Raw genomic sequence first — 19,190 nt, forward strand, 5'->3', positions numbered from 1 at the left:
AGTAAGGGATTTGAAAGTTGGAGGGGGAGGGGGAGATCCAAAATGATAGGAGAAGACAGGAGGGGGAGGGATGGAGCCAAGAGCTGGACAGGTGATTGGCAAAAGGGGTATGAGAGGATCATGGGACAGGAGGCCCAGGGAGAAGGAAAAGGGGGAGGGGGGGAAACAAACCCAGAGGATGGGCAAGGGGAATAGTAAGAGGGACAGAGGGAGAAAAAGGAGAGAGAGAAAGAATGTGTTTATATAAATAAATAACGGATGGGGTACGAGGGGGAGGTGGGACATTAGCGGAAGTTAGAGAAGTCAATGTTCATGCCATCAGGTTGGAGGCTACCCAGACGGAATATAAGGTGTTGTTCCTCCAACCTGAGTGTGGCTTCATCTTTACAGTAGAGGAGGCCGTGAATAGACATGTCAGAATGGGAATGGGATGTGGAATTAAAATGTATGGCCACTGGGAGATCCTGCTTTCTCTGGCGGACAGAGCGTAGGTGTTCAGCAAAGCGGTCTCCCAGTCTGTATCGGGTCTCGCCAATATATAGAAGGCCTCATCGGGAGCACCGGATGCAGTATATCACCTCAGCCGACTCACAGGTGAAGTGTCGCCTCACCTGGAAGGACTGTCTGGGGCCCTGAATGGTGGTAAGGGAGGAAGTGTAAGGGCATGTGTAGCACTTGTTCCGCTTACAAGGATAAGTGCCAGGAGAGAGATCAGTGGGGAGGGATGGGGGGGAGGAATGGACAAGGGAGTCGCGTAGGGAGCGATCCTTGCGGAAAGCAGAGGGGGGCGAAAGGAAAGATGTGCTTAGTGGTGGGATCCCGTTGGAGGTGGCGGAAGTTACGGAGAATAATATGTTGGACCCGGAGGCTGGTGGGGTGGTAGGTGAGGACCAGGGGAACCCTATTCCTAGTGGGGTGGCAGGAGGATGGAGTGAGAGCAGATGTGCGTGAAATGGGGGAGATGCGTTTGAGAGCAGAGTTGATGTTGGAGGAAGGGAAGCCCCTTTCTTTAAAAGCAAAACGATTTCCCAGTCTGCATCGGGTCACCTACGCTCTGTCCGCCAGAGAAAGCAGAATCTCTCAGTGGCCACACATTTTAATTCCACATCCCATTCCCATTCTGACATGTCTATGCACGGCCTCCTCTACTGTAAAGATGAAGCCACACTCAGGTTGGAGGAACAACACCCTATATTTCATCTGAGTAGCCTCCAACCTGATGGCATGAAAATTGACTTCTCTAACTTCCGCTAATGCCCCACCTCCCCCTCGTACCCCATCCGTTATTTATATACACATATTCTTTCTCTCTCTCTCTCTCTTCTTTTTCTCCCTCTGTCCCTCTGACTATTCCCCTTGCCCATTCTCTGGGTTCCCCCGACCCCTATTCCTTCTCTCTGGGCCTCTTGTCCCATGATCCTCTCATATCCCTTTTGCCAATCACCTGTCCAGCTCTTGGCTTCATCCCTCCCCCTCCTGTCTTCTCCTATCATTTTGGATCTCCCCCTCCCCCTTCCACTTTTAAATCTCTTTCTAGCTCTTTCTTCAGTTAATCCTGACGAAGGGTCTCGGCCTGAAAGGTCAACTGTACCTCTTCCTAGAGATGCTGCCTGGCCTGCTGCGTTCACCAGCAACTTAGATGTGTTTTGCTTGAATTTCCAGCATCTGCAGAATTCCTCGTGTTGAAGTATTGTAACCTTCCTACAGGAATATGGAAGGAGAGGTGGAAGTGGCATTGGCTAAACACACAATAGTATTTTTGTTATCTGGGCTATGCTAGGCCAAAAGACCTGTTTTGGTACCATAAGTTTATGACTCACTGAAACTCAGCAAGCAATTTGTTCTTCTCCATAGCTACCTCACTGTATGTTTGAGGGACAGTGGGAAAACAACAACGTCAATTTATCAATCATACCTTTTTTAATTAATATATCATAAATCAAATCAAATTTTTAAAAAAATTCTCTTAAAATCAATGCACTAGATGTATAGTGAGGGTTTAAGCTAATTTGGCAGGGGGATGGGAACCGGAATGATAGAGCAGAGGAAGGGGATAACAGAAATAAATCTAAGATAGTGAGCAGTAAATATGTCAGGAAAGACAGGCAGATGATGGGGCAAATGTGTAGCCATTGGGATGAGTTGAAGTGCAATAAAGTTGCAGTGAAATCAAAGCAAAAAGTATCAAATACTGGTCTTAAGGTGTTATACTTAAATGTGCGCAGCATAAGGAATAAGGTGGATGATCTTGTTGCTACAGATTGGCAGGTATGATACTGTGGCCGTCACTGAGACCTGGCTAAAGGATGCATGTCTCTGGGAGCTGAACGTCCAAGGATACACGGTGTATCGGAAGGATAGGAAGGTAGGCAGAGGGGGAGGCGTGGCTTTATTGGTAAGAAATGATATTAAATCGTTAGAAAGAGGTGATATAGGATCGGAAGGTGCAGAATCTTTATGGGTTGAGCTAAGGAATAGCAGGGTTAAAAAGACCCTGATGGCAGTTATTTATAGGCCTCCAAACAGCTGCAGGGATGTGGACTACAAATTACAACTGGAAATAGGAAAGGCTTGTCAGAAGAGCAGTGTTATGATAATTGTGGGGGATTTTAACATGCGAGTAGATTGGAAAAATCAGGTCGGCACTGGATCTCAAGAGAGAGAACTTGCAGAATGTCTGTGAGATGGCTTTTTAGAACAGCTTGTTGTTGAGCCCACTAGGGGATCGGCTGTACTGGATTGGGTATTGTGTAATGAACCGGAGGTGATTGGAGAGATTGAGGTGAAGGAACCCTTAGGAGGCAGTGATCATAACATGATTGAGTTCACTGTGAAATTAGAAAAAGAGAAGCTGAAATCTGATGTGTCGGTGTTTTAGTGGAGTAAAGGAAATTACAGTGGCATGAGAGAGGAACTGGCCAAAGTTGTCTGGAAAGAGACACTGGCGGGAAAGACGGCAGAGCAGCAGTGGCTGGAGTTTATGCGAAAAATGAGGAATGTGCAAGACAGGTATATTCCAAAAAAGAAGAAATTTTCGAGTGGAAAAAGGATGCAACCGTGGTTGACAAGAGAAGTCAAAGCCAAAGTTAAAGCAAAGGAGAGGGCATACAAGGAAGCAAAAATTAGTGGGAAGACAGAGGATTGAGAAGTTTTTAAAACCTTACAAAAGGAAACCAAGAAGGTCATTAAGAGAGCAAAGATTAACTATGAAAGGAAACTAGCAAATAATATCAAAGAGGATACTAAAAGCTTTTTCAAGTATATAAAGAGTAAAAGACAGGTGAGAGTAGATATAGGACCGATAGAAAATGATGCTGGAGAAATTGTAATGGGAGATGAGGAGACGGCAGAGGAACTGAACAAGTATTTTGCATCAGTCTTCACTGAGGAAGACAGCAGGATACCGGACACTCAAGGGTGGCAGGGAAGAGAAGTGTGCGCAGTCACAATTACAACAGAGAAAGTACTCAGGAAGCTGAATAGGCTAAAGGTCGATAAATCTCCTGGACCAGATGGAATGCACCCTCGTGTTCTGAAGGAAGTAGCTGTGGAGATTGCGGAGGCATTAGCGATGATCTTTCAAAAGTTGATAGATTCTCGCATGGTTCTGGAAGACTGGAAGATTGCAAATGTCACTCCGCTATTTAAGAAGGGGGCAAGGAAGCAAAAAGGAAATTATAGACCTGTTAGCTTGACGTCGGTGGTTGGGAAGTTGTTAGAGTCGATTGTCAAGGATGAGGTTACAGAGTACCTGGAGGCATATGACAAGATAGGCAGAACTCAGCATGGATTCCTTAAAGGAAAATCCTGCCTGACAAACCTATTACAATTTTTTGAGGAAATTACCGGTAGGCTAGACAAGGGAGATGCAGTGGATGTTGTATATTTGGATTTTCAGAAGGCGTTTGACAAGGTGCCACACATGAGGCTACTTAACAAGATAAGAGCCCATGGAATTACGGGAAAGTTACATACGTGGATAGAGCGTTGGCTGATTGGCAGGAAACAGAGAGTGGGAATAAAGCGATCCTATTGTGGTTGGCTGCCGGTTACAAGTGGTGTTCCACAGGGATCAGTGTTGGGGCCGCTTCTTTTTACATTGTACATCAACGATTTGGATTATGGAATAGATGGTTTTGTGGCTAAGTTTGCTGACGATACGAAGATAGGTGGAGGGGCCGGTAGTGCTGAGGAAATGGAGAGTCTGCAGAGAGACTTGGATAGATTGGAAGAATGGGCAGAGAAGTGGCAAATGAAGTACAATATTGGAAAGTGTATAGTTCTGCACTTTGGCAGAAAAAATAAACGGGCAGACTATTATTTAAATGGGGAAAGAATTCAAAGTTCTGAGATGCAACGGGACTTGGGAGTCTTCGTACAGGATTCCCTTAAAATTAACCTCCAGGTTGAGTCAGTAGTGAAGAAAGCGAATGCAATGTTGGCATTCATTTCTAGAGGAATAGAGTATAGGAGCAGGGATGTGATGTTGAGGCTCTATAAGGCGCTGGTGAGACCTCACTTGGAGTACTGTGGGCAGTTTTGGTCTCCTTATTTAAGAAAGGATGTGCTGACGTTGGAGAGGGTACAGAGAAGATTCACGAGAATGATTCTGGGAACGAGAGGGTTAACATATGAGGGATGTTTGTCGGCTCTTGGACTGTATTCCTTGGAGTTTAGAAGAATGAGGGGAGACCTCATAGAAACATTTCGAAGGTTAAAAGGCATGGACAGAGTGGATGTGGCAAAGTTGTTTCCCATGATTGGGGAGTCTAGTACGAGAGAGCATGACTTCAGGATTGAAGGGTGCCCTTTCAGAACAGAAATGCGAAGAAATTTTTTTAGTCAGAGGGTGGTGAATCTATGGAATTTGTTGCCACGGGCAGCAGTGGAGGCCAAGTCATTGGGTGTATTTAAGGCAGAGCGCATTGATAGGTATGTGAGCAGCCAGGGCATCAAAGGTTATGGTGAGAAGGCGGGGGAGTGGGACTAAATAGGAGAATGGATCAGCTCATGATAAAATGGCGGAGCAGACTTGATGGGCCGAAAGGCCTACTTCTGCTCCTTTGTCTTATGGTCTTATGTATAGGAACAAATTATGGGGAGCAAGGTGTCATTTTATTCTGAAGTTGCAGCAAGTTTTGTTTTCCTTCAGTGACAAGTCCAAAGTACCTATACCTTCAGCCCTCAATAAGTAACGAGGCTATCAATGCGACTAACAAAAAGCATCTTATCAAATAATTTACAATTTCCTTTTTTTTTACTTGTACTTTTGTATATTAATATCCTGTGTAGAACTGGAGAGCTGGCCATTTTTCAATATTGCAGGCAAGTCTACCTTCATCTCATCTGGTGTAGATTAGTAAATGAAGAGCAGTTGAAGTTTTTCTTTTGAAGTAATAAAATGGTACATCTGATGCACAAAATTGTTTGGCTTATATGATATATAGATACCAATGATTGAATTCAACATGGAGACTGAGTCTTGCTCTTGTAAACTCAACTGAATTAATGTTTCAGATTTTCTGTTTCCAAAAATCAAACTGATTTGGACAACTAGAAATTAGTGACAAACTTCAAGTGCATATAAGTAAGGAAATTTGCATCGGGGCCAGTTCCCCATGTCTTGACAACGACTCCTTGGCCAAGCTTGTCATCTTTAAATAAGGGTATAGATAGGGTAAATGCAGGCAGGCTTTTTCGGCTGATGCTGAGTGGAACTACAACTCGAGAACATAAGTTAAGGGTTAAAGGTGAAAGGTTTAAGGGAACATGAGGGGAAACTTCACTCAGAGGACTGTGAGAGTGTGCCAGCACAAGTAATGCATGCAAGCTGGATTTCAATATTTAAGAGAAGTTTGGATAGGTATTGGATGGCAGGAGTTTGGAGGGTTATGGTCTGGGTGCAGGTCCATAATTTGTTCTGAAACTACATCAGTTAGTTCTTCCACCAGCACAAGCCTGCTGATATGGTTAGAAATATGCATTTCCTTCTTGAGTATATTTAACAAGCTAAGTTCATTTGAGAATCAGAATATGCCATCAAATGTAGTCAACAGGAATTCTGCAGATGCTGGAAATTCAAGCAACACGCATCAAAGTTGCTGGTGAATGCAGCAGGCCAGGCAGCATCTCTAGGAAGAGGTACAGTTAACGTTTCAGGCTGAGACCCTTCATCAGGACTAACTCTTCCTTCAGTTAGTCCTGACGAAGGGTCTCGGCCTGAAACGTCGACTGTACCTCTTCCTAGAGATGCTGCCTAGCCTGCTGCGTTCACCAGCAACTTTGATGTGTGTTCCATCAAATATAGTCTCGGGTTTGACTTATTGAATAATTAACGACTCAAATAACAAGGCCATGTGTAATTTTTAATTGTATTTCTTCTATCCAAATCTATCAAATGCTTTCACTTAATTGTCCCACCAGTTGGTAACATTGTGCTGTACTATCTGAGATGTATTAATATTTTTATAATATTACTGTAATCTCATTAATTGACTGTATAATTGTTTGATATTGTCTTTAAAACAAGTTATTATTCTAACAGCTACACGTACATTTTTGTTCATATTGCTGAACAGGTATTGCTATCTTTCTTTTGAAAGAAGATTTGACATACCTTGCAGCTAATATGCCACCAAAGTAGACTGTGTGCACTAATAATATGCTGTGTGCTGAGTAAATTAGGTGATTGAAAACATTTTTGGCTGGAGTTGCAAAGTAGCTTGTTAATCAGCAGTAAACATTCAAAATTGTATAACTCTCTACTGGAGTAGAGTTTTAAAAAAAAGGTGTGATGTCTGTTTAAATAGCATCATTGCTCAGTACATTGCAATAGCTAGCTACGAATCTTCAGAAACCACATATTAGTGTTTTGCTGTCAGTATCAGCTAAAAGAAGTTAAATTATCAACAGTTTTAAAACGTATTTTCCCTATCTTTGACACCAGCATCATGGAAGCATTCAGCTCTGGGGGAATCAGTAGTATTATTGATGTGCCACCATATTCCCTTGTCTGTATTGCTTTTTAATCTTCAGCAACTCTACTCAAGCTATATGTTTCTGAAATTAGCTACTTTACTGCCAGAAATTACTGCCTGCTGTTCTTCTGACGAACTTTAGTATGAAAATTTTCCATCTTAGCTCTCAGGAGGAGAATTAAGCAACTAATTACTGATACAATCAGTACAGAACACAAATTATGCCCAAGGCTTTCTTTGCATGGTATCAAAGAACAGCATTCTTTGAAGTGATATTTTCTTTCTTTCAATTTCCTGCACACCTTTTGAAGCACTCACTTTTTGGAGGATGAGTTCCACAGATTATAGTGACCCTTATTCCCTTCCACTGTGACTTCTTGCCGGCCTCCAACGTTGTTTGGCTTAAAGGCAAATTTTTGTTTAACAGTAATGTGAATGACTGGATATTTGATTTTAAGGGGGTATAGGGAGAGTGTTCTTTGTTAAAGTAAACCATCCTCTTATCTTAGGGGAATAAATAATGCATAACAAATGTCACTTGCCAGAGACCCAGACTTACAGTCCAGAGAACTGTGGAATTTAAATTTGGTTTATAATCTGTAATTTTATTTTAAGTCTAGTGATTGGTAAATTGCTATATTTTCAAACAGTCCTCATAACGTGCAGGGGAGAAAATCTGCTGCCTTTGCCTGCTCTAGTCTACATGTGACTCTACATCCAACAAAATGGTTGACTCTTCAGTGTCCTCTGAAATTACCTAGCAGGCCCTACAATTATAACAGCCAGGGCAATCAGGGATGGGCAATAACCCTGACCTTGAAACTGGTTCCCCACTGAAATAATAAAATTATACTTTTTCCGGCTGAAGTCACTGGCCTGGAATGCTAATGACACTAATTGGAACTTCCTGGTCACCCAAAACTACATGTTCATCTGTTTGGTTTGATTGAGAGTTTGAAATGCAACAAGGTTGAGGGAAAAAATGTGTCCCTGTATTTGTGAACAGTTGTGTTAGCAGCAACTACAGTGCTTTTCGCAGACTTTACCAAATAGGTTAGGTCCACTTATTGTGCAACTGCCATGTCGTGTAATTAAACTCAACCACATACATAGCAGTGACAGCATTTTGACAATTTAAAAAAATATAATTTTATGCTGATTTTCTTGGATTAGTTCCTCTTGACTTGCACTTGGATTTATTCTGTTTTGTAGTTTTGCAACAGCCAACTTGCATTTCTTTTAGAATTTTGTTTTTATTTGAGATCATGTCTTTGTGTGTAGGGGTCCTAGTACTCTATGCCCCAGAGTTGGAGAATTGCTCTTGATTATCATTTGTACTCATTTTGTGTTCCATATTTAGTCAAATGTAGAGATGTCAAATGGAAGCAGCCATATTTTCTTGCAAAAATGAATGGAATAATGAATACCAATCAGGACAGTGCCTCATTTAGCAACACAAGAGATGCTAGAAATCTAAAGCAACACACACAAAAAATGTTGGAACAACTCAGCAGGTCAGGCAGCATCCATGGAGATAAACAAACAGTCCATGTTTTGGGCTGAGACCCACATCAGGAGGAATATTAAATGTTCATTTGGCTCCATGGATGCTGCCTGACTGCTGAGTTCCTCCCGCATTTTTGGTATGTTGCCTAATTTAACAAATAGCTAGGAAGCCCATTCTGGTATATGCGGGGGATACGTTCCTCGCAGTCGACGCTTAATGTGAATAATTATTTAAATGGAGAAAATAGGGATGCGTTCTGGAGGGCTTCCTAAATATGTTTTATCTGTAACTTATTCACACTTTCATTTCAATATGACACAAAAACAGTAGCACAAGGCAACATTCGTATTATATTTCATCAATTTAAGGTAATATTCAACGTAATAAATCATAGAAGGTTAACATACTAGGGTGTACAGTACTCATCAACAGTGGCAGGTGTGTTGGCTCCAGGAGATGAATGGTTGTTGTGGTGTCGGGCAGCTTTACACGGATGAGGTGGATGGTTCTGGGTCGTCAGGATCATAAAGGACAGCAAGGGGTGAAGGAAGACTCACAGAACTCTCAGTTTTGCCGGCAGCAGGGGATGACACCGGTTTGAAGAAAGTGGTGAGGGTTGTTTGCTAGGCAGCATTTTGTTTTTCAGCATAAATTTGCTTGTAGGGAAGAAGGCTTGACTGCAGGGAATGACTGAAATGCTGACTCCGTTCTAAACTTGGATCCATGTCCATCGCCATTTGTGCCAAATGTTCCGCAGCCTTAAAAAATTCTGCCAGTTGCTTCACCGTAAAATCCTTCACCTGCAACTCGACACTTTCTTCTTCATCGTTATCACCCTCAGTCTGAGTTAAACGCAGAGGTCATCCACACTTATTTCATCATCATGAGAATCCAGGAGTTCTACCACATCAGCAGTCTGGAGATCTGAGGATCCTTCCCCACCAATTTTACGGCTGAGGGCCACACAATCCTGGACGGCTGCAGTGAAGGCAGGAAACCCCTTGAGGGTGTGCACACACTCTGCCCAAGTTGATTTCCAGGAAGACCTGACCTGACCTCTTTCCAGGATTCATCAATGTTGTTGATGGCATGTCTGATATTGAAGGACTTCCACCATTCCCTCACCGTTGGTAAACACCTGGGATTTTCAAAATCATCTGATGCTTGCAGCATCTGAGAGATAATTTGCTGTAAAAAAATATGCCTTGAATGTGGATATCACAACTTGGTTGAATGGTTGAATCAGCGATGTTGTGTTAGGCGGCAGGAAATGCACTGTTATGTTAGAATGAATGCTGTCCAAATGTTTAGGATGGGCTGGCGCATTATCAAGCAGCAGAAGAACTTTAAAGGCAAGATTCTGTTCCCGGCAGTAGCGTTCAGCCTCAACAGCAAAATGATTAGCAAACCAATCTTCAAAGATTTGACCAGTGACCCATGCTTTCTAGTTAGTTGCCTGGTGGACAGGAAGGATATTCTTACTCAAACCCTTAAGAGCACGGGGGTTTAGTGAACTAAGAGAGGCTTCATCTTACAGCCTCCTTTGGCATTGGAACACATAAGCAAAGTCAATCTATCCTTTGCTGCCTTGAAACCTGATACAGTTTTTTCATCCTTACTTATGTAAGTGCGTTTCGACATGCGCTTCCAAAAAAGCCCGGTCTCGTCTGCATTAAACACCTGCTTTGGTGTGATGCCTAACTCAGCTATCAGAGTGCACAACTGCACAGGGTAGGGTTCAGCAGCTTCGTGATCAGCACTGGCTTGCTCACCACGCACAGCTAAGTTGTGAAGCCTGTTAAAGCTAATGATATCACTTGACACTTCCTCACTAGCCTCTGAACAAAGGTGACCATAAATTTCCGAAGCTTTCTCAGGAAGATGATTAGGACTAAGTGTTGTTTTTTCCTTTGTTTCATGCTCAATGTACAAACTCAACGTTTTCTCCATTTTTGTCATAATTGGGTTAGGCACTTTGGTAGCAATCTTTGAAGACACTTGTCATGTTTGCTGTTGTGTGCTGGGGCAGCAGGCTGAGGGTAGCAGACACCAACAGAATCAACAAACTCATTCATAAGGCCAGTGATGTTGTGAGGATGGAACTGGACTCTCTCATGGCGGTGTCTGAAAAGGGGATGCTGTCCAAGTTGCATGCCATCTTGGTCAATGTCTCCCATCCACTACTGGGTGGACACAGGAGTACATTCAGCCAGAGACTCATTCCTCCGAGATGCAGCACAGAGCGTCATAGGAAGTCATTCCTGCCTGTGGCCATCAAACTTTACAACTCCTCCCTTGGAGGGTCAGACACCCTGAGCCAATAGGCTGGTCCTGGACTTATTTCATAATTTACTGGCATAATTTACATATTACTATTTAACTATTTATGGTTCTATTACTATTTATTATTTATGGTGCAACTGTAACAAGAACCAATTTCCCCCGGGATCAATAAAGTATGACAATGACTCTGACTATGAATCAATCACTGCACTTTTTATTTTCTCAGCATTTTTCTTTATGTCTCTAATCGTGGACTCATCCAGGTCGAAGTAGCATCCCAGAGCTGTGTTACCTTCACCTGACGCCGCCCTGTTTATAATTTCCAACTTTTTTTCAAGTGTTAAAGTGGTTCTCTGCCGCTTGGCTAATGGCCCAAGACTTGACATCAGGCGCTTAGGAGGCTTAGCTAAATATTTCAAGCACAAAATCACTGTACCGCTAGGTAAAAACAACAAAAGTTTAAGAGTGCAAGATCGCACATCCACACGTTGCCAAAACCAATGCGAGACTGGCGGGAGTGAGACTGTGAGGCGTGTGCACGTGACTTGTATTGGCGGGAAAGCGGTGCTTCTCGTCCCGACTGTGAGGCGTGCGCACGTGACTTGTATTGGCAAGAAAGCAGTGCTCCTCACATAACTGAGTTTTGGACGCATATAAGGAGAAGTTGGTAGAAATAGGTTCCTTGCATAACTGAAGACGCATATAACGAGGATAGGGTGTAAACGTCTTTGGAGTTTAAAAATAGGCACAATTTCAGGCAAATTGTAGAATCTTATAATGAATAAAGATGGGAAATGGTGAATAAATTCACTGGATTTTTTTAAGTGTGATGTCTCATAGTTGCAAAACGTCGTGGCCTCTGCCTTTAGTAGTTATGTTTCTGGCAGTCAGTTCCTGAAAGAAGGTTTGGTCAACTTCAGAATGAAGTGTGTTTAGCAATTGTTGACTTTTTTATCTGAAGACTCAAAGCTGCCTACTGCTTCATCAGAGCAATATATAGAACATAGAAATTTATAGCATATTACAGGCCTTTCGGTCCACAATGTTGAGCCGACCATGTAACCTTCTCTAGAGACTGCCTAGAATTTCCCTAGCGCATAGGCCTCTATTTTTCTAACCTCCATGTACCTACATAAGAGGCTCTTAAAAGATCCTACTGTATCCGCTTCCACCACCACTGCTGGCAGTGCATTTCACGCACCCACCACTCTCTGTGTGGAAAAACCTACCCCTGACATCTACTCGATACCTATTTCCAAGCACCGTAAAGCTATGCCCTCTCCTGTTAGCCATTTCAGCCCTGGGAAAAAGCCTCTGACTATCCACATGATCAGTGCCCCTTTTCATCTTATACACCTCTATCAGGTTACCTCTCATCCTCTGCCGTTCCAAGGAGAAAAGGCCAGGTACATGCGACCTATTCTCATGAGGTATGCCCTCCAATCCAGGCAACATCCTTCTAAATCTCCTCTGCACTCTCTGTATAGTATCCACATTCTTCCTGTCGTGAGGTGACCCGATCTGAACACAGTATTCCAGGTGGGGTCTGACCAAGGTCTTCTATAGCTGTAACTATATCTCAAAAGGAATGAAGAAGCTGTATAATATTTAACTAATAGTCTTTAACTAATGAATGTGAGTATGTAGAGGGAGCTGGATTATCCTGGTGTAAGAAATACCAAATTGGCATAGAGCTAAGGACAGCAAATGGAATGCTGGCCATTTTGTGAGGAATGGAGCTCAAAAATGAGAAAGCCTTTGTCCAGCTATGATTGATTAAGTTCAAGGACATTTAATGAGAGATGTACTTTTCTTGGCTCAATAAATTTGAGTTGAAAGAGTTGCTAAGAAGAACAATTGACCTTACTTAAGGCTCAATTAGGCAGCATGGCAGTGTACCAGTTAGTGTAACACCCATTATAGTTCCTGCTGCTGCTTTCTGTGAGGTGTCTGTACGTTCTCCTCTTGACTGCACATGTTTCCTCTGGGTGCCCTGGTTTCCTTCCACATTCCACAGATATCTGGGTTAGGGTTAGTGAGTTTTGGGAAGCCTAGCACAGTCCTTGATGATTTGATTTGACACAGATGACGCATATCACTGTGTTTCAACGTGCATGCGACAAATAAAGCTAATATTTAATATTCACTCTTTAGAAGAATAAAATAGGGTCTTTAAAAAACATAAGATTCTGAGGTGGCTTAACATGTTAGATGCTGTAATGGTCCTTTCCTTGGAAGGAGGTAAACTTGCAGTTAGGGGGCATAATCTCAGGATAGAGATGTTTAAGACTGAAGCTTCACAAAATTTCTTCTCTGGGAGTCGTGAATCTTCAGATTTTTTTTATTCTGAAGAGCTATGATGCTGAGTTAAATCATTTCAAGACTGAGATAAATTTTAGGACTAATGGCAAAAGAGGGGGCATGAGAGTTAAGCAGGAAACGAGTTGACACAAGCAGTGCAACACACACAAAATGCTGGAGGAACTCAGCAGGCTAGGCAGCATCTGCGGAAACGATTTTCCCCCATAGATGCTGCCTGGCCTGCTGAGTTCCTCCAGCATTTTGTGTGTGTGTTGTGCGGATTTCCAGTATCTGCAGGTTTTCTCTTGGTTGTGATTCAGGCATGATTTTGTGAAACGGTATTGGAAGAACAGTATGACCTACTTGTTTGTAATGTCCTTTTTGTTTTGACTGTTACAAAGTAATCATAATTCCTGTTCATATTAGAAATGTTGACTAGATTCAAATGCAGACTCCTGTATAACATCCTGTGTGTTAATTTAAAATGATATTGACACTGTCAGTACAGCACATACTTAGTTCCACACTAGTGTATCTGGTTGGATTAGAAAATCGCATTCAACATTTTCAGAAATGTTGGGATCTACTTATTGAGCGCACACAGGAAGGTAATAAAGGCCCAACTTAATTATTTCTGTAGTGTTCTCAGGATTTTTTCTTTATATTAGTAACTTGCATATTTGAATCAGCAAAAGCTGGAATTTAACAGGATGTCAGTGGGGGGCAGTGGTGTGAAATTTTGGTTTGCATCACCAGTCATTTACACCAAGCAAATTTTACCCTCATAATTTTTTAAGAGCACAGGAAACAATGATATAACTTTTTTTGTTTTCTCATATTGTAGACTGATGAAATTTCAAAAGAAGGAGAAGAGGACACAGATATAAACAAGTCTGAAATCAGCTTGGTGTTTGAGATTGCTTTGAAGCGAAACTTGCCAGTCAATTTTGAGGTAGGTGTTTATATCTAAAAATAGAATGACATTCTTCCCCATCAGAGGAAAATGTATCTGATCAGCTTGTGCAAAAATTGGATGATGATGTTCCAATGAAAAATAATTATTATGACGATGTAAATCTTACAGAGCTCCTTGACCTATACTACTAAGTCACTTCTGCTTTTTGTTATCAGTGACACTTTGCATCTGGCATCCACCAAAGTTGAGGACAAAATCCCCAAACTGCCATCAAAAGCACATTTTGTTAAATATCCATATGAATATCAGTCCCTCTGCTAACTTATCTGAGCAACTGAATTAAGATATTCTCTTTATTAACATCTAATTCTTGGGATTCAAATTTCACGACACATGCTGGTGATATTAAACCTGATTCTGGTTCCTGAACAGCGAATATCAGCATGCATGATGATAGTTCACATCCAACAAACTAAATATTTAAGAGGCACAGCCAGCATTTAATTTGAAACAGAAATAGACAATCTTGGAAACATTGAAGAAGCCATTTAGAATCTGTGCATAAATCATTTCAGGCCAGTGACCTTCCATCAAAACAGTTCACCAGGTATGTTGCCTTCTGGCTGAACATTTCTGTCATCTGTTCATTTTCAGTGTATGAAATATCTTCCTTTTTGTAAGTGAGCGGAAACATTAAGAGCTGTAAAGAAGAATTTTTACTGTGGAAAGAAGTCAACCCTCTCTTTTCCAGTACCTCCCCAGATATGGTTTTGAGATTTGTTAGGACTTTCTTCCAACTGTGAAAGGAAGAAGTCTGTAGGGACACTGGGAAGATATGACTGGAGGCATGATTGATCAGCAGGATTCACTGCACGTAGAAACAGACAGGAATAGAGGCAGCATTAGTGTCCTTACAATGTGACACTCACATCCCTCCAACTTTCAAATCCCTTACTCACTCTTCCTTCAGTTAGTCCTGACGAAGGGTCTCGGCCTGAAACGTCGACTGCACCTCTTCCTAGAGATGCTGCCTGGCCTGCTGCGTTCACCAGCAACTTTTATGTGTGTTGCTTGAATTTCCAGCATCTGCAGAATTCCTGTTCTTTACACACATCCCACACCAGTTTTCCTTACAAAGTACCATCTCTTTCTGTCTCTGCACTTCCTCAAATCTGCATCTATCCAAGCACCATGAATAAGAATGCTCGTCCTTAGTGTGGGAGGCTGCTTCCTCAGAATCACCTTGAAGTTCTCCCCAACCAACCTGTGAAAACTAACATTATTCTCCCTCATGGATCTCTCCCTGTCCTTGCAGGACAAGGGGGCAAAGAAGTAGAGGAACAACTTTACTAATCTTGTAGATAGTAACTGAAGAGGAGGCAGCACTGAAGATTAATAGAGCCTCAGTATGGCTGCCTGATGTACATGGTAGCCAATATCAGGCAGCTGCATGTTAGATAACACATCTGCACATTGCCAGTGTCAACAGTATGTGTAATGTAATTGTGTACGTAATGAGCAGGTCAAGCAACCTTAGCTTGACTAATATAAAGAGAGAATGTTGGGAATACTTAGCAGGTCAGACCATATCTGCAGAAAGAAACAAGAGTTAATGTTAATGAAAGGTCGACCTGAAATGTTAGCTTACCTTTCATCCCATAGATGCAGCCTGACCTGCTGTGTATTTCCATTTTTATTTTAGATTTTTAACATCTGCAGTTATTGTGCTTTTCAACTTAACTTGACGGCTGCTATTCATGTCTTTTGTCTTCTGCGTTTCCCTCATGCATTGTTTCGAGTCACTGATGACTACAATTCGGAGGAGCTTAAACTATTGCAGATCATGCCCTAGCTCAGATGTGTATGCAGAAAGTTGGATTTTCAAGTATTGCATTTCACAGTTGGAAGTGCAGACATCCCACCTCTCCTGGAACTTCCGGGAGTCTCCCGCATATTAATAGTGGCTCCCTGATACCCACAAATTATATACAATATCACAGAAATCAATTTTTTTGAGAGCGAGCGAGAGAAAAGCAAGAGGGAGCGCGAGAGCAACCACGAGAGAGAGAGCGAAGGCACGCGAGCGTGCGAGCGAGAAAGCAAGCGAGAGCACGAGAGAGAGTGAGTGAGCGCGAGCGAGAGCGCGCCATTGCAGAGTGTTCCAAAAAAAATAAAACGTACGTCACCCCAGACTACACTAAAGTGTACCCCTGCCTAATAAGGGTCAAAAATAATGAGTGTTGCTCGCTGCGCTGTTTGCAACAGTGACTTTTCTATTGCCCATGGTGGGTTAAGACTGTAAAAGACATGTTGAGGTGAGTTTAACAGGTGTCATTCATTCATTAGCATAGCTAACGTTATTTAAGCTAGCTGGCTAGCTGCTAAGGAGCTACTCTATTGCAGACATCCCACCTCTCCGGGAAGTCTCCCGCAAATTGATGGTGCTACCTCCCTGAAATGAGTTTTTGCAGGGTGGGATGTCTGGAATTGGTTTATTATTATCACATGAACTGAGATACAGTGAAAAGCTTATCTTGCATACTGTTCATTCAGATTATATCATTACACAGTGTAATGTTATGAAGCAATAAAAATGCAGAATTAAGAGTAACAGTTAAAAGAGAAAATGCAGTGTGGCTGAACAGTAAGTTGAGTACAGGAGTTGGGATGTTATGCTGAAGGTGTTGGTGAGGCCTAATTTGTAGGATCGTGCACAGTTCTAATCACCTACTCATAGGAAAGATAGCAATAAGATTGAAAGAATGCCGAGAAAATTTACAAGGATGTTGCTGGGACCTGAGTGACAGGGAGAAGTTGAATTAAGTTAGGACTTTATTCCCTAGAGTGTGGGCGAATGAGGGGAGTTTTGACAGAGGTAGACGAAATTATGAGGGATATGGATGCAAGCAAACTTTTCCACTGAGGTTGGGTATGACTAGAATTAGAGGTTATAGGTGAAGAGTGAAAGGTGAAATATTTAAGGGGAACATGAGGGGGAATTTCTTCACTCGGGGTGGTGAGAGTGTGGAACGAGCTGCCAGTGGAACAGGTGGATGCAGGGTCAATGTTTAAGAGAAATTTGGATCATGTTTCTAGTGTTCTATGACTCTGTCTCTATCCTAGCAAGGTAGACTGTGAGGTCAAGAATCCAAGATCATAGACTTTATCTCTACTGGTAATCATCTAACTGAACAAAACGGAGTTGACTGACATTTGTAATTGGAACACTGAATTCCGCAAACAACAGCAGAATGTTTTGGGTTGCGGTGTATTGAAATGCCGCTTTAACACATGCCACATTTACAATAACATTGTAAACACAAGAGATTCTGCAGATGCTGGAAATGCGGAACAACACACACAAAATGCTGAAGGAACTCAGCAGGTCATGCAGTATCTATGAAGAGGAATAAGCAGTTGGCCTTTCGGGCTGAGACCTTTCTATAACACTGATCCCAGTGGCATTAATGCTACCCACCCACTTAAAGTGGTGTAAAGCTGATTAATCGGGAAAAAAAACTAAGTACTACAGAAGAGAGAAACAGTTAAAACAATCAGTGGATAAGAACGCAATGCTGCACTAATTTTGGTACTCCTTTTATTACAGCTGATTTCTTCTAAGGGAAAGAATAACAAAAGGAAACTTTCATTGCAAATCCTCTTTGCATTTTTTCCTACTTAAGTCTTTCAGTTAACACGAATAACCTGTTGAAATCAGCACTTTGCTCAGTCACCTGATCAGCAAAGTACATACAATTAACCTTGACCATTGAAGGGCAGAGTTCACTTCGTCAGAAATGTAACAGTTAGGGAAATTCAAGACAATGAGTGCTTATGAAGTATTTAATAACTTATAAATGTCTCTGAATACTTTACAATGGGGAGAAATGGCTATTGAGCAGGAACTGAAGAAATTAATGGAAGGATTAAAAGCACTCAGACTTTGTTTCTGTGAAAACCTTTGAAGAGAAAGAGCAGCCATGTAGCTGAAGAGAATTAAAAGGTCAGCAAGAGAGGGCCTGCAGATTGAAGGTCTGGGGATAAACAACATTACAAACTTTAAATTGTTAGAACCAAAAGATACGAAAAACCTACAATTAATTCCAGAATGACAAAAGATTTGGAATAAGTTTAAATGGCTTACTCGGGGGTTAATTGTGGGTTGCTGAAATCAGTGTACAAAGTTTCTGTGAACAAGAACCATATAAAAAATATGCCTAGACAAAGGGAAGGAGAGTGGTAAAAGGAAGCACAAGGCATGCTGATAGGTCATATGCAAACAATAAGATGCAAGCAAAAATATTTCCACAACTATTCAACAAACTAAAGGCAGATAAAAAGGAGCAATAAAATAAAATGGTAAACTTACATCCTTTCATATTTCAGATTGCAATAAATGGCAGGAAATTGAGTGTGTGTAGAGGAACAGAGAAATCTTGCAGTGTTTATGCTCAGATCACTTACAGCAGAAGAACTGGCTGACAAGTTGATTTTAAAAAAGCACACGAATTGCTATCGTTCATTATGCAAGGGTTAGAATTTAAACGCAGTGATGTTTTGCTAGTACTGTACATTACACAGGTAAGGTTGCAGCTTGAGCACTGCAGAGAAGATGAGATGTCAACAGAGAGGCAATGGAGGAGATTTACAAAGCTGCTGCTAGGAGTGTAAAGTTATTGCTTTGAGGAAAGATCGGATGAGTTAATGTTGTTTTCTTTCAAACAGAAAAGGTTGAGGGGAGACTTAATTTAAATGGATAAAATTTTGATAGGCTAGGATACATAAAAGAGAAGTTGGACCTGTTTATCTTTGCAGAGGAGTCAAAATCTAAGGATTTATAGATTTTAAATTAATTAGTAGAAACATTAGGAGGGAAATGGAGAAAAATCCTTTCACAGAAAGTGGTGGTGACCTGGAGTTTACAGGAGTAGAAATTAAAGTACCATATTGTAACAGTTAGATTAATTGTGACACGCCGTATGTATAACTCTGTAATTAATCCTTGTTGGAAGAAATTTCTGCCAGAAGTGTAATCTTGGGAAAGCTTGGTCACGAGGCTTATGTTGTATTTGTGTTAGATAATATGCTTGGGAGCAAAACAATACTACTTAACTTTTGTCAGACTGCCACAAATTTATTGCAACACAGAACTGAACTAGGAACATTTCCAGCTGAGTGTTTTCGGCTGGTACAGTTGATTGTGCAG

The 19,190-nt window shown here is 41.6% G+C and overlaps 1 protein-coding gene across 9 annotated transcripts in view; it reads left to right on the forward strand.

Moving 5' to 3' along the window:
- Positions 1-19,190, forward strand: part of stau2 (staufen double-stranded RNA binding protein 2) — a 364,656-nt gene that overhangs the window by 162,532 nt on the left and 182,934 nt on the right. For all 9 annotated transcript variants that reach the window (XM_072253656.1, XM_072253677.1, XM_072253693.1 and 6 more), the window contains one exon: positions 13,913-14,020. In XM_072253656.1, coding sequence (XP_072109757.1) covers positions 13,913-14,020 — 108 coding nt within the window. The remainder of the gene's footprint in view (positions 1-13,912; positions 14,021-19,190) is intronic.

The sequence above is a fragment of the Mobula birostris genome, chromosome 1, assembly GCF_030028105.1.
Source record: "Mobula birostris isolate sMobBir1 chromosome 1, sMobBir1.hap1, whole genome shotgun sequence".
Lineage (NCBI taxonomy): Eukaryota > Metazoa > Chordata > Chondrichthyes > Myliobatiformes > Myliobatidae > Mobula > Mobula birostris.